The sequence below is a fragment of the Neltuma alba genome, unplaced genomic scaffold (genome assembly GCF_004799145.2).
Source record: "Neltuma alba isolate B1F8T4 unplaced genomic scaffold, ASM479914v2 tig00000864_pilon, whole genome shotgun sequence".
NCBI classification, from domain to species: domain Eukaryota; kingdom Viridiplantae; phylum Streptophyta; class Magnoliopsida; order Fabales; family Fabaceae; genus Neltuma; species Neltuma alba.
The window spans coordinates 7,177-21,545 of record NW_021632226.1 but is presented as its reverse complement, the minus strand read 5'-3'; the positions used below and the strand labels follow the sequence as shown (position 1 = coordinate 21,545).

Below are 14,369 nucleotides of genomic sequence, written 5' to 3'. Positions count from 1 at the left end.
TGCAAAGTAATATTTACTTCAATTATGAGCTTGCGTCATTCCTGAACAAAAAACCGATCATATCGACACTACCAATCTTGTCATCACCATGGGTTCTTATTCATCCAAATTTGCATACAATATATATCATTCCTCTGGTCCTTAATATAAGACATGTTTAACTAATTTAATTATATTAAAAAAGTTAGGTAAGTTAGTTAATTATAAGAAATATGATATGTTTTTCTTAAAATACCATAATCATCTTCCTTAATATCCTCTCTCCCACTTCTACTTGATTATGATTGAAGGAATATCCATAAAAGTAATTTAGAAAAAATTGATAAATATGAGAAATATGTCTTATATTTAGGACTAAAATCAACTTAACAATTAAGTTATATATTAAAGACCGGAAGAATATAATAAAATTGGATGCTATAGTGTAAGTATAAAAAGATAGTCGTTGTGTAATCATTGATAATTACTGATGTTTATGGTCCACAAGTTGAATAGCGGAATAGAGGTCATGAGAAAATAAGCAAAACAGTCTGTACAAACTGAAGGAGGGAGAATAATGATCTGAATACATGTACCGTCCTCAAATTCTTGCTTGGCTAGCTGTTCAGGGGCGCCAGAGTTGCGTATTCCTGCTGTTTCTTTATGGTGGAGAGGGTAAAAGATTCCTGCTACGAGAATTTTATGCATCGGCCTCGGCAGGAATATACAGAAGGATACAAACTTTCTCCGCGTCCATAGATGGCTGAAAGTGGAATACAGTTCATTGAAGAACTGTCGGGATGATGGGAAAAAAAGTTAATAACTTTTCAGAAACGAGTTCTTCTTTGAGGCATGATCCACACTCGCTTCTCTGCCAGCAAAATCTCTCAAAACAAGCTCCACCTCTTCCACCACCCCAAGTTTTCGGAACCACCGAGCTAATATCTCTGAACCTTCTTTCTGAACAACAATGCCATCTCTCTCCAAATCCATCAGAAACCCTAACGCTTCATTAAGCTTGTTTTCCTTTTCATATGCAACCAATACTAAAGCTATGCATTTATCTGAAGCTTCAATACCTGCTCTTCTCATATTCTCAAATGCAATTCGAGCTTTTCGACTTTGCCCAGCTTTTCCATAGGCATTGATAACAAGCCCACACATTTTATCATCAGGGCAGATACCGGCCAACTGGATTGCATCAAAAACCCTTTCAGCTCCTTCAGTATCGCCAGCCATAGAGTAGCCTCTTAGTAATGCTTTGTAAACTTCACTGCCTGCATGAATCTCTTGTGCATCCATTTCTTTAAGTAAACTTTCCGCTTGTCGAGGCATGCCAGCTCTGATGTAGGCCATTATCACTGAACCATATGATCTTTGATCCAAAGGTTCTCCAAGCAATGTGATCTCCTCGAAATATTCCATGGCCTTCTGAAGATGATCAGCCTTACTGTACATGTGAACCATGGTAGTCAGAGTTACTTGATCACAGATGAAGCCCCTTTGTTTCATGACCGTAAGAAGATTTTCAGCATCTTGAAGTCGATTTTGTTTGCCATAATAATGGATTATCTTCGTATAATCACGAGCATTTGCTTCAAATGATTCTTCTACAAGTGCATGTTCTGCCACCTATGCCAGAGTTTCAGTTCAGGTTACGAGGAATACATATACAAGGTTTCATTCAAATGCAAGTATATGTGCAAAAAAATTTTCCATAGTCAAATTTGAATGGCAACAATCAAGAGAGTAAATCACCATAGGTGGACAAATTTACGTATATGAAATTAAAGATACTAGCATGAAGTGAAAGGGGGTTCAGACAAGAGTATGACATAAATCAGTGAAGCAAAGTGATTGACTGAATACAGGAATGGGAAATTCAAATTTCTTTACAACGGACAACATAGAACAAAGGAAGCCTCTACCAAATATATTTCCTACAATGGTAGAAACTTGTGTCTTGTATCAAAAAAAAAAAAAAAAAAACAGAGAGAGAACAAAAAGAAACTTGTGTCATATTGTATTAAAAATTTAAAAAAAAGTGATGATATTGTAACAAAAAAGAAAAAGCAGATGATATAAAATAGAACTAGTAAACCTCCCCCATGTTTATCCAAGAATTTACTAAAAGTCAAATTTTTTCCATAGCAAAATATTTCAGCATACTTAGTTTGTTTTGTTGGACGTAGGCCTAAAGCCCGAAGTTAGAATATAGGTGCAGAACACATGTGGAGGGGGTGTTTTGGGTTGCTGATTGATAGTTAGAATAGAGGGGGATATATTGAGTGAGAGCTGGATGAAGAGGGCATGGAAGATATCGGGATGTGGTTGGAGAGTCTGCGCCTCTAGAAAGCACGATAGAGTAGTTTTCTCTTACCCAGTGTATGCTCCATACAACTTACACTCGGGAGAGAAACTTTTACAGCTGAATAATGCTATTTTCTGGTGCTGTCCCCATCAAAGTTATCAAAGCCTTCCTTCTTGAGAATGGTAAAGAGAAGAACGGGATTGGATGGTCTTGAACTTGTTTGCTGCAAACTGAGCAGAATGTTGAATGCTTGACTGGAGATATTACGTCTGTCAAATGCAATATGGCTACTTTGAAGTCCTCAGTGGCTGAATTGGTTACAGAACTGCAGGCTACCCAACACTCAGCCAAAAATGATTGCTCACACACGTCCTTCGATCATCAAAATTGGTAGTGAAAATTGGTGGTGAAGACTCCAATCTTTCTTGTTACTCTAAGCTAGACTTGCCTCTATGCGTTGGCGATGAACTGCCAGGGTGGATTTTCAAAGCGAAGTGCTACTTCAAGCTTAAAAAACTGGCCGGTTCTAACTTGATGCTGCTGTTCTTTGTATTAAGGGGTGTGCTCTCAATTGGTTACAATGGAGGTAAGTACGCTCACCGTTGGCAGATTAGAACAATCTCAAATGTGACTTGATTCTCCAATTCCCTCCTTCGCAATTTATAATGTCTATGAGATGTTAATGGCTGTGCGCCAACACTGTAGTGTTGCAAAACACATTGAGAGATTGGAACCCCTTTTTGCTACTTTGGGTAGCTATGACGAGATTCCGATTGGGGTGTTTATGAATGGCCTGAAACTTGACATCAAGGCTTACTCGTGTTTGCTCTTACTTCAATTGCCATCTAAATAAATGGACATGGCTTTGCACTTGGAGGAGCACAATTTGGTCTCAGCCCAACATCATGAACCATATGATAAATTGGACCAACGAGGTTTTGGGCCAAAGACATATTGAGGAAGCCACAACAGGATGTGCATCAAGCATTCAAACATGCACCTCTATTTGCTCATGAATATTGATCACCACTTAACTACTCAAAGTCACTGGGTATTTAATCTTTGTGACAGAGTTAAGCAGATTAGCCGAGCATATTAGAATCTAAGTGAGCTCAGATTATAATACGCCTACTCTTTGCCTAGCCATTAGGGGTGAGCAAAACAGAACCGGAGTTGAAAACCGAACCGAACCGAACTCAATTCAGTTATTTTGGTTCATTTATTTTGGTTTTTAATTTTTTTAGGTTATTTTATTCGGGTATTTCAGTTATCGATGCTTGATTCGGTTTTCTCAAAAATAATTCAGTTAGCACCGAAATAATCAAAATTATTTGAATAAATTATTATTTTTATATTTCTCTTCCCACCCAGTCACGGAGTCACCCACTAACCACTGACCACTCTTATTTTCTTTTGACTAATTGACTCCATGTCACATAGGACCCATATTGGCACACTCAACTCTTCTCCACCTCACCTCAATTCACGCCCTCTACCCTCAAACTATCACAATATCACTCTCTCAAACTCTCAACAACTCCCATCTGGCTGTCTCTAAACTCTCAAGCTCCAATCTCACAGCCACAAGTTGGCGGTCGGCTAATTGTAGCTTAAATCTCAACAACTCCCTTCATTCTTTCAAGTTTCGATCTACACACCTGAGCTTAGCCGTCGCAAAGTTCAGACTTCAGACCTACAAATCACAGCTTCGATCGGTCATCACATATCGCCGCAATCCCCTCCCTTTCCCTCCTCTGTCCTCACTCTCTCACCATCAGTCTTCATTCTGGTAAGGTAAGACATGGTGAATGTTGTATATCAGTGCGACATTGTGATAAGTATGCTATTATGAACATTCAGATTTCAGAGTTCCAAGTTTCATGTCATTTCCCTTTATTGTGGACTACTCGTTCTAATAAACTTTGCTGGAAGTTGGGCTAAATAAGAGAAAGTTGTTGGAAGCATGAGTGAGTTAGTCTCTTTGCTTTGTAGCTATTTGATTCAGGTTCCACTTTGCTCTATATTCTATAACATATTCCCTTTCTGGCTCGGGCCTTCATGTGTGTATAACTGTTGCTTTGGAAGTTCTTTTCTTCTTTCTTTTTTCCTCCCTTCTACTTTTGAATGTAAAGACGCTACGTGAATGATAAATGATGTTCATAAATGCAGCTTCAATATTTCCTGCTTTTACTGCATCCTATACCAAGAATTCAATCTATTTAGCAAAGTCTTGCAACACATTCCCTTTCTGGATTTGGCCTTCGTGTGTGTATAAATTAAGTCTTGCTGCATATATAATTTTCTCAAATCAGAATTGAAAAAGGGCACGTTTGATGATGGTGTAATTGATATTTTAAAAAAAAAAAAAAAAAAAGATATCTTCTCATGGTGAAACTATGGGTGATGCTTAAGCTAGGGATGATGGTACTACTCAAACAACGAAACCTTCAATGCCAATAGCAAGTGGGACTACAAAAAGAAAAAGCATGAAACCAAGATCAAAGGTTTGGGAGCATTTCACCAAATTTGTGAATGAGAGAGGTGAAATTAGAGATAAATGCAACTATTGTGAAAAAGATCTTGCATGTGATTCAAAAGCTAATGGAACCACTACACTTAACAACTATTTGACTACTTGTAAATTGAACCCCCCTCCTGAAGAACTTGCACAATCTCACTTCAACTTTAATGTAGATGACAAAATGAGTCTTACTAATTGGAAATTTGATTAAGATGCTATTAGGAAAGCCTTATCATGCATGATTATTACTGATGAATTACCTTTCAAGTTTGTCGATGGGGATGGGTTTAGGCAAGTTATGTCAATTGCTCAACCTAGACTTAAAATTCCATCAAGATGGACTGTTGCTCGTGACTGTTTTGGGATTTACATTGATGAAAAAGTTAAATTTAAAAACAATTTACTGCATAAGAGGTAAAGGGTTTGCCTCACCACTGACACTTGGACTTCCATTCAAAGAATCAATTATATGTGCATTACTGCTCATTTTATAAATGATGCATGGACATTGAGAAAGAGGATTTTAAATTTCATTCCTATTTCTAGTCATGAGAGGAAGGATATTGGAATGGAAATGGAAAAATATCTACTTGAATGAGGAATTGAAAAGGTGCTCACAATTACCGTGAACAATGTCAGTTCTAATGATGTCATGGTTTAATATTTAGAACAAAAAATTATGAATTCGGGTCACTCAATTATGAAATGTCAATTCTTGCATATGAGATGTGTTGCACACATAATCAACTTGATTATTACTGATGGGTTGAAAGAAATAAGGAGTTCTGTGAAAAAAGTTAGAGAAGCTATTCGCTTTATCAGACAATCACCTCTTAGGATGAGAAAGTTTAACGAGAGTTGTGTGGATGAAAAGATTCAAAGTAAACAAATCTTATGTTTAGATGTCCCTACTCGGTGGAACTCTACCTATTTGATGTTAGAAACTGCTCAAAAATTTGAGGCAGCTTTTAAAAGGTTTGAGGATAAATATCCTTATTTTCGATTTGATCTTCAAGATGAAGAGGGGGTGCCTGAGTCTGAAGATTGGAAGAATGTTAGGAAGATGATTATGACATTGGGCCATTTGTATGAGCTTACTGTGCAGATATCTGGCTCTTTATTTGTAACATCTAATACTTTTTTCCGTGAAATTTATAAGCTATATCGTTTTTTGGACGAGTGGAAAAAATGTGATGTTTGGGAGTTGGCTTCCATGGCAAACAGAATGAAAGAGAAATTTGATAAGTATTGGAGAGATCTTATGAAGATTAATCAACTTCTTTACATTACTGCTGTTCTTGATCCTCGATATAAATTAGATTGGGTGCAATTTGCTTTATGTAAAATGCACACAAGCGCAATTAGTACAAGTTTTGGGATGTATATTAAAGAACTTTTAATTTCCTTGTATAATAAATACAAACACACTTTTTCCCCCTCAACCCAATCTGAAAAGGAGCCATTGCATAGCACACAAGATGATTGTGATGAGATGATGATCCTGCTGCGAAAGTCAGAAAATTGCTTGATATTGAGGAACAAGAGTTCATAAATGAGCATCTTGGTGGAAGAACTAGCAGAATTGAGGTTGATAGATATTTAAATGAAGAAATTGAGGTTAATAAAGATGATTTTGATATTTTAGGTTGGTGGAAGCTAAATGGTCCTAAATTTCCTATTTTTTCTCTAGTGGCAAGAGATGTTTTGGCTATTCCAATTTCTACGTTTGCATCAGAGTCTACATTCAGTACTGAAGGACGAGTTCTGGATTCATTTAGGAGCTCTTTAACTCCTAAAATTGTGCAATCTCTAATTTGTGCTCAAGATTGGCTTAGACGCTCAATTCAACATGTTGTAGAAGAAAGGAATGATGATATCCAAAAGATAGAACTTGGTAATATTTTATTTTTACTTCATAACATTATAAGAATAATATAATGCTTGATTTATTATAATATATGAAGTCTGATTTTGTTTTTCTTTGTGTAGATTTGCAAAAAATTGCATTGGAGGCAACCGTTGATGTACTATAGATGCAACAGGGAAAAAACTTAGGAGTAAACAAATCTTGTGCTTAATTTGTTTGTTTTTTCTTTAACTCTAAAGTTGTGCACTCTCTAATTTTCTTGTTTAATTGTAGTTGTTGGTGACTTGATGGCAAGTTGTATGCAAAGAACTTAGGGACAACTAATGGCTGGAATTTCAAGCTGCCTTGTGGAATTTCAGGGAAAAAACTTGCGTGATTCTCCACCAGCAATGTCAAATCCTTTCTTTGACTGAATCTATTCTAGATTGCTTGCTGAATGCTATTGTAATATTTTGGGTTACTTATTTGATTTCTACCATGTGATGGTGGGGTGTTGAATGTCTTCCTCCTCATATCATTGGTTTTTGCCCTCAGATGGTGGTTCTTTTTGTTCATTGACAGTGGTTCATGAATCATGATGGTTCTTCTAGCCATGCCTTGCGCTAGCTTTGATGGTTACTTTTTTAATTTCATGGGTGTTCTGGTCTTTTCATGGATATTAAATTTTGGGAGAATTGCAACTACATATTTACAACTTGTCATTGACTTTTTGATAATTATTCTGTCTCACAATATATGTAATGTGTAATAAGATATATTTGATTTTGGAATTTAAAACTTCTATTACACCTTTCAAATATCCAAATTCTATGTATAAAAAGAGCCCAAAAAATCATTAATTCCCACTATTTAGACTTCTTGTGCATACTGGGCTGGAATAATACTTGAACAAAAAAAAAAGGCCCAATAAAAAGCCCAATAACCGAATGAGCCCACTAACCAGACCGAATATATTTCAGTTATTTCGGTTCAGTTAGTTTACTGTGTTCGGTTTCAGTTCGGTTTCTTAATTGTGATCATTTGGGTTATTCGGTTATTTCGGTTATTGACACTAACCGAACCGATTAACTGATTACTCAGCCCTATTAGCCATAGTAGAGTTTGCAATTCTGAGCTTTCTTTTCCCAACAAATATATTTCATATTGAATGCTGAGGCACATCGTCAAATATGCATCTCAAAGTCCACAAACACAGTTCTATTAAGAAACCATTGCCATACAAGCGGTTTCAAAAGTAGCTTGTAAAAAACTAGATTACAATATGCACTGCAACTTTATATAGCCGTCCTACAATTTGTGTTAAGGAAGTTAATATTTATCATGGAATTTCAAGGTTTAGAAATATTCAGTACCATTCACTAAGTAAAAGAAAGGAACAGAAAAATAGGTCAGTCGAACCATATTCCTCGGCAAAGTTATAAATGGCTGCATAACTACATACAATGTCCATCAGACATATATAAACAGGATAGCATCAGACACAATAGCCCCTTGATTCTGACAAAAAACAAAAAACATTATCCATAACATAGAGAAGGAAAAAAAAAACCAATAGAAAAGTATAGAATCCCCAACCAGTTGGACTTATCGCCCCTGCTCGGACAGGTAGCGAAGATTATCTATTTTACTTAAACTTTTCCACATACGGGCCCACGAAAACTTTGGTTAAGATTTAAACTTTCATCTAAGGTACAAAAGTCCCACCAAGAAAAGAAATCTTGACCAACGAATTAAGAGCTAAAATTGATGGAAACAATGAAACTTTTCAACATTTTTATTTAATTAAATAATAAATAATTGTCACCAGTATAAGAATGTAGAATCTTAATATATAGTTGGCATCCCATAGCAGGCAAAAAGTACATTTTATTTGAATAAAATTTACATATGTATGATAGGCTGAAGTTTAAATTAATGGGAATTCACCACATGTATTTTCCATTCAATATCCAGAAATTTCCACATTGCATGAGCAATTAGATAAGGACCTCAGCTCTCTAAAGGAGAATTGTCTATACTCCAGTCCTGAACGTCTTACTTTCCATTATTTCAAAATAAACCAATAAGATATTAGAAATAACAGGGAACGGAAGCATCATTACACATCAGATGGAAAAGCAATATGTCAAATTCCAAACACATTCAATAGATACAGAACAAATGAAAAAATACTCTTTAAATGAAATACAATGAAAAATACCTGAAGGTAAAAAGGATGATCCATCGTTTTCAACTCTTTAAGAACAGAAAGCCAGTCAGCTCTAATAGGCTTCATGATCCTCACCCAAGCCCCCAACAGATCAGACATGTTTCCCTTCTCAGGAGAAAAGCATATAATCCGTCTCATCAGGGCCTTACAACGTTTTTCCATCTTGAAAGGAAGTTGAGATATGGCTTGTTTTTGTGCTTCTGTAGTGTCATGGCCTATCTCAACCCATCTAAACTCTCTCCGGTTTTCTTCTAGCAATTTTGACTTTACAATGTCCTCCTTACTGATCCTTACTTTTAATGAAACAAACTGGTGTTTATGGAAATCCGAAGATCCAAGTTTCCAAAGTAATGAATTTCCACCAATATGATTGCCATAAAACCCAGCTCTATCATTAGTTACTGAGAGACTTGAGAAGCAACAATTGGATAGTAGCGGATAGGAATTGGTTCCCATCATTGAAATAATACAGAACTCCGTGATCTCAAATATTCATCCAGAAGCTGGAGGAACATAAGGAGAATTATCTAATTAATGAAACAAGTGGAGCGGGAGAGCGCAATAAAATAAAACCACAGCCTACGAATCTAAAGCACTCCATTGGAGTGAGACACTGAAAAATGCTTCCAAAAGTCACTTGTCAAAGAAAAAGAAAAATATATTTACATAAAAAAAAGTGCCTACAAAATCTATTTTTAACGCCATTGCACAAAAACTAACTCAGTTTTTTCTTTTTTGGGTTTTTTTTTGAAGGGGTGGGTGGGTAGCATTGTATCAAATATTAAATATTAAATAACCTTTTTGTCAGCAATCGATCAATGACAAACTTTGAGTCCTCTTACAGTCTCTGTTTATTTTCCTCCTCTGAAAGTGTTGTTTAAAGTGCTATACGCCATAACAATATTTATGACACCCCTCCCTTTCAAAAAGAACCCCAAAAAAAAAAAAAAACAGAGAGAAAGAGCACAAAGACAAATCAGATTCCTACTTTCAGAACCCATTTGGTTGGGTGAAATTTTATTGCGGGAAATGGAAATCAACCTCCCATGAATTTAAAACCACCAGTTTTCTATTACCTCTATCAGTGCTGTCACCTGTGGCACCAATTCCCTCTTCTCCGTCAACTCTCTCAGTCCCCTAGCTACATCTAATGCATCCAAAACCATCGCCCCCCAAAAACACCAAGCCTTTATTCATGCTGTCCAACATAATTCATCTTGTTATATAAACCAGTAGGGAAAGCCAATTCTAATCCAGGTTATCTGAATTAGATGATATTATTCCTCACTTTACATGTACTCCAGTGAAAGGGGTGAGGGACACTTGTGCAGTTCATGTTTATAAGAAGAAATTAACACCAAGTAAAACAAACGAATGGACACAAGTTTTACCCAAATTTGACAAGGGCTTCACTGTAAAGTTCAGAGTCACGTGATTAGGCTAATAGATTTCCATGTTATTCTAATGCCATTGCCAAATGACCCCTCATACCCAAGAACAAAAATAAAGAAGTTATAGCAGCTTTTGAAAAGTATACACGGATAAGTAGATCACAGAACATATTCTATTAGAGAATGAAAGGAAAAGAAAATTTCTTCTCTTCTCATTTGTACAAAGAGTTTCCCAGTCCTTAAAATTGATTTCCGGGAAAATTAATCAACCAATTCTCATAAATCAAGTCCATGTCATTTGAATTGGACTCTTATAGCTTGACATACTATAGGCATCCATCCTGAGGGAAAATTCTTTATAACACTGTTAATGTTAATGTATAGTTGGAGCCTACCTTAGCAGACCCGAGGATAATACTTGGATAACTAAGTGAAGTGGCAGCCAGGTGGATAATTTAAGTGATCTGGAAAATTAAAAATCCCTACCACTAGTTGCACCCCACCTCAAATGTCCGTCGCGTTCTCATCACGATTATTATATCCTCTTGTTAAAGATTTTAATCCCAACAAAAAGCCATCGGTGGATCATACATCAGTGGCAACCGACTCAATCCAGTTATTACAAACAAGAAACCCTCCTGAGGCTAGCACGCCAAAATAGGCCTTTCACCAACATTCAACAACTTCAACCAAAGAAAAACAGGAGGTTTCATTAAGTTGAATGCAGGGGGAAAAAATTACCGTTTCACGGAAATTATATATATATATAGAGAGAGAGAGAGAGACACACACACACACACAATGCTATTGTGGGCATTAAATGACTGTGGAAAAAGCACAAAAATAATTTGAATTTTTCATAATCACAGGGGAAGTTATATGCGTGATACGAAGACAATGTGTGAACATTCCAGTATAATCTCCAAGGAAATGCAGAAACTTTCAAGAGAAAGACATGCTCACCTGGCACTAGAGCGCGCGCAACAACGATGGCGGAGGGCGGAGGCAGAAGGGCGGACGAGGTCGAGGAAGAAGGAAACAGAACGGCGGAGGCGCAAGGACGAAGGGAACAGTGAAGAGTGAAGAGACGATGAACGGTGAAGCAAATCTGCGAAGTGAAGGGGAGGTAAGTGCGTGTTGCGTAAGCGTCGCCGAACTCGCGGACGGAAGCAGATCCTGTCCGTTCGGATTATCCAATAACTTACCAACTGCTGTTATTGGGAGATGTTTGGCTTCTTTAAAAGCTATTCTTAAAAAATATTTTTATAAATTGAGATAAACACATCTAGATATTTAATTCATATACTATAAAAGTATTTTTAAAATTATGGTTTTGATTCCATCCAAATATCTCTTTAATGTAAGAACTTATCAAATTTTTTATTTTGATCTTAAATATAATATTTTAATTTATTTTATTTTTTATATTTATTTTTTTAAGTAGTTTTTATAATATTCTTGATTAGTAAAAATATTTTAAAAAAGACACCACCTATTTATTACAAATAATTAAGTTAATTAATTTTATTAAACTACTCAAATTAATTAATTAGCTTATATATTAAAAAACGAAGTTAATATGATGCACTATCATCAAGCTATTAAAAATGAATCTTTCCCATTCATCTATTGTAATCCTAACCACGGTCCTTCTACTTCTACTAACGGGAGTTTAACTTCACGAGAAATCACATTCTCCTCATTCTATCATCAAATAGGTAGGCTTCTTTATTGCCTCTCAACATCACTTGACAAGAGATCTTAACTTTGTTTTTTTATTTTTGTTGTTAATTTTAGGTTTATTTCGATATCACTTTTTTATGGCTTTTTAGGATGTCATTTTATTTTACTGATTATTTGTAACTTATAAACTTATATTATCCAATATTATTTTGTCTTTTTCTTTAAAAAAAAATAGATATGCTTCAACATTCTCCCACATTTTGCTAGCTTCATTTATATGAAATAAATATATTAGCTTGGATGGCTACTCACCTTCATACCAAAAGGGGTAAGGCAAAAAAATCACTGTTTTTTTCCTTTGAATTGTTGAAATCTGAGAGAAAAACAATGATTTGAAAATTTTTTAGAGAGATAACTAAGGCGGTAATAAATCACTCATATTTTTTAAAACAACAGATAGTATTTTTTTTACATTTTTGTAGAAATGTCACAAAAGTTACTATTGTAAAAAAATTTCAACACAAACTTCTCTTTATTGAGGAAAGCTTTTTTTCATTTTGTTGCATCTATCTACTATAAATTTTCTTTCATGTGTGAATTTTTTTTTTGTTCCCCATTGCATCTTTTTTTATGTTTGATTTTTGTTAGGATGTTTTTTAATTTATGTAGTTTCAAATTTTATTAGAAGTTTTGCTATGTGTGTTACATAAATGTATTTTGTAGGTTTCAATCTATGGTAGCTAATTTGACTCCTAGATTAGGAAAAGAATTTAATAATTAAGTTTGGAATGAATATGCTTGTAGAGAAGGCTTTAGTGTAAGGAAAAATGGGTCAACAAATAGTAAGAAAGGAAAAAAAAAAACAGGTTAAAGCGTAAATATACCCATAAACTTTTACCAAATGTGTGCCTAGCATCATGAATAAATCTTGAGTATAAAAATACATATGATATTTTCAAAAGATAGCAAAAATGTCATAACAGTTAATTATTACAATGTTAACTATTTGTGTTGACCGAAGATAATGATGTGAATATTGATGTGGCTTAGAGGATATGATAAAAGGGGGGGTTAAGGTGCAAATACACCTAAGAACATTTGCCAAATATGCACCTAACACCATAAACAAACTTTGGGTGCAAAAATACTTGTGAAGCTCTCCATGTCACCCACTCCTTCATTTCATCCCTCTCATTCTCTCGTGTTCTAAGAAGAATAGTGCTACTCTCTTAGCTCCACTTTAGTCTTCATCAACAAATAACTAGAGGAGATATGATAAGAGTAACTAAGAGGGTAGTACTATTGTTCTTCGAAAAGGATAGACTTAGAAAAATGAAATAAAGGAGTAAGTTTTTTGGATAGCTTCAGCTTATCTCCTCTTCAATGAAAGTGCGACAGTGAAGAGAGAATGTTGTTGGGATCAGAGGGAGATTGAAATGCCAGCTTAGGATCCGTGTCATCTTATTTGATCAAATGTTTTACTCAGAAGATCAACTTTGATGAATTAAATGACTATAGCATTTTAGGGTTCTTTTAGAATGATTATAAACATTTTTGCACTAAAAGTTTGTTTATAGTATCAAGCACCCATTTAGGAAAAGTTCATATGTATATTTTCACCGTTACTCTTTTTTATCTAACCCTCTAAGACACATCAGTATTCATGTCATCATTTTCGATCAAATAAGTAGTCAACATTACAATAGCTAATAGTCATGGTATTTTTGTAACTTTTTGAAATCTTCATGTGTATTTTTACATTCAATATTTGTTTGTGGTGTCTAGCGCATATTTGGTAAAATTTCATTAATATATTTACACTTTAACCCAAAGACAATGGCTGCTTCTAGATATGTTTGTTCAAAAGAAGGTGAACGAAAACCAAATAAAAGGTCACCTCGGCTATAATCATCGTGTTGAGACCAAGAGTAATTGTAAAGTTGAAATGACAGCTAATTGGCAAGATAAATCCAAGATCACTAGCTTTATGGAAGAGTATAACCATCCATTACATCTTCAAGAAATTGTGCATATGATGAGGTCTCAACACAAAATAAGTAATGCACATGCAGATGAGATTGATTTAGCTAGGAATGCTAGAATTAAACAAAAAGCAATATTTGACCTTATGAGTAAGCAAACAAGTGAGTAAGTTGTGACATCCCAATTTTATTTCTAGGATTTAAGAAATATTAAAGAGGAATTATTGCATGGTAAATAGAATTTACCATATAATTATTTGAGAAAATGTATCCAAAATAAATTAAATATCAGAGATATAAATATGATCTCAAGTCATAATGCTAGAAAAGAGATAAAAGAGAAATAATAAAGTTCAATAAACATAGATGAAGTAGTTTTCACCTAAAAATTTTAGTTATCTAGATATTATAGGTTGAAATTGTCAA

General features: G+C 34.9%; 1 protein-coding gene across 3 annotated transcripts; it reads right to left on the bottom strand.

Annotated features, from left to right (window-relative positions):
* Nucleotides 1–425: 425 nt before the first annotated feature.
* LOC114747064 (pentatricopeptide repeat-containing protein At1g01970-like) lies at nucleotides 426–11,445 on the bottom strand. 3 transcript variants are annotated; one of them, XM_028935352.1, is made up of 3 exons: nucleotides 11,242–11,445; nucleotides 8,879–9,390; nucleotides 426–1,611 (listed from the first exon to the last, which is right to left on the bottom strand). In XM_028935352.1, exons 2-3 carry the CDS (start codon nucleotides 9,344–9,346, stop codon nucleotides 796–798), a joined length of 1,284 nt encoding a protein of 427 aa, XP_028791185.1. In that variant the 5' UTR covers nucleotides 9,347–9,390; nucleotides 11,242–11,445; the 3' UTR covers nucleotides 426–795. The 3 variants fall into 3 exon arrangements, with proteins under 3 accessions (XP_028791185.1, XP_028791191.1, XP_028791197.1); XM_028935358.1 differs by lacking the exon at nucleotides 11,242–11,445 and adding an exon at nucleotides 10,782–10,936; XM_028935364.1 differs by lacking the exon at nucleotides 11,242–11,445 and adding an exon at nucleotides 9,964–10,363.
* Between the last annotated feature and the right edge of the window lie 2,924 nt (nucleotides 11,446–14,369).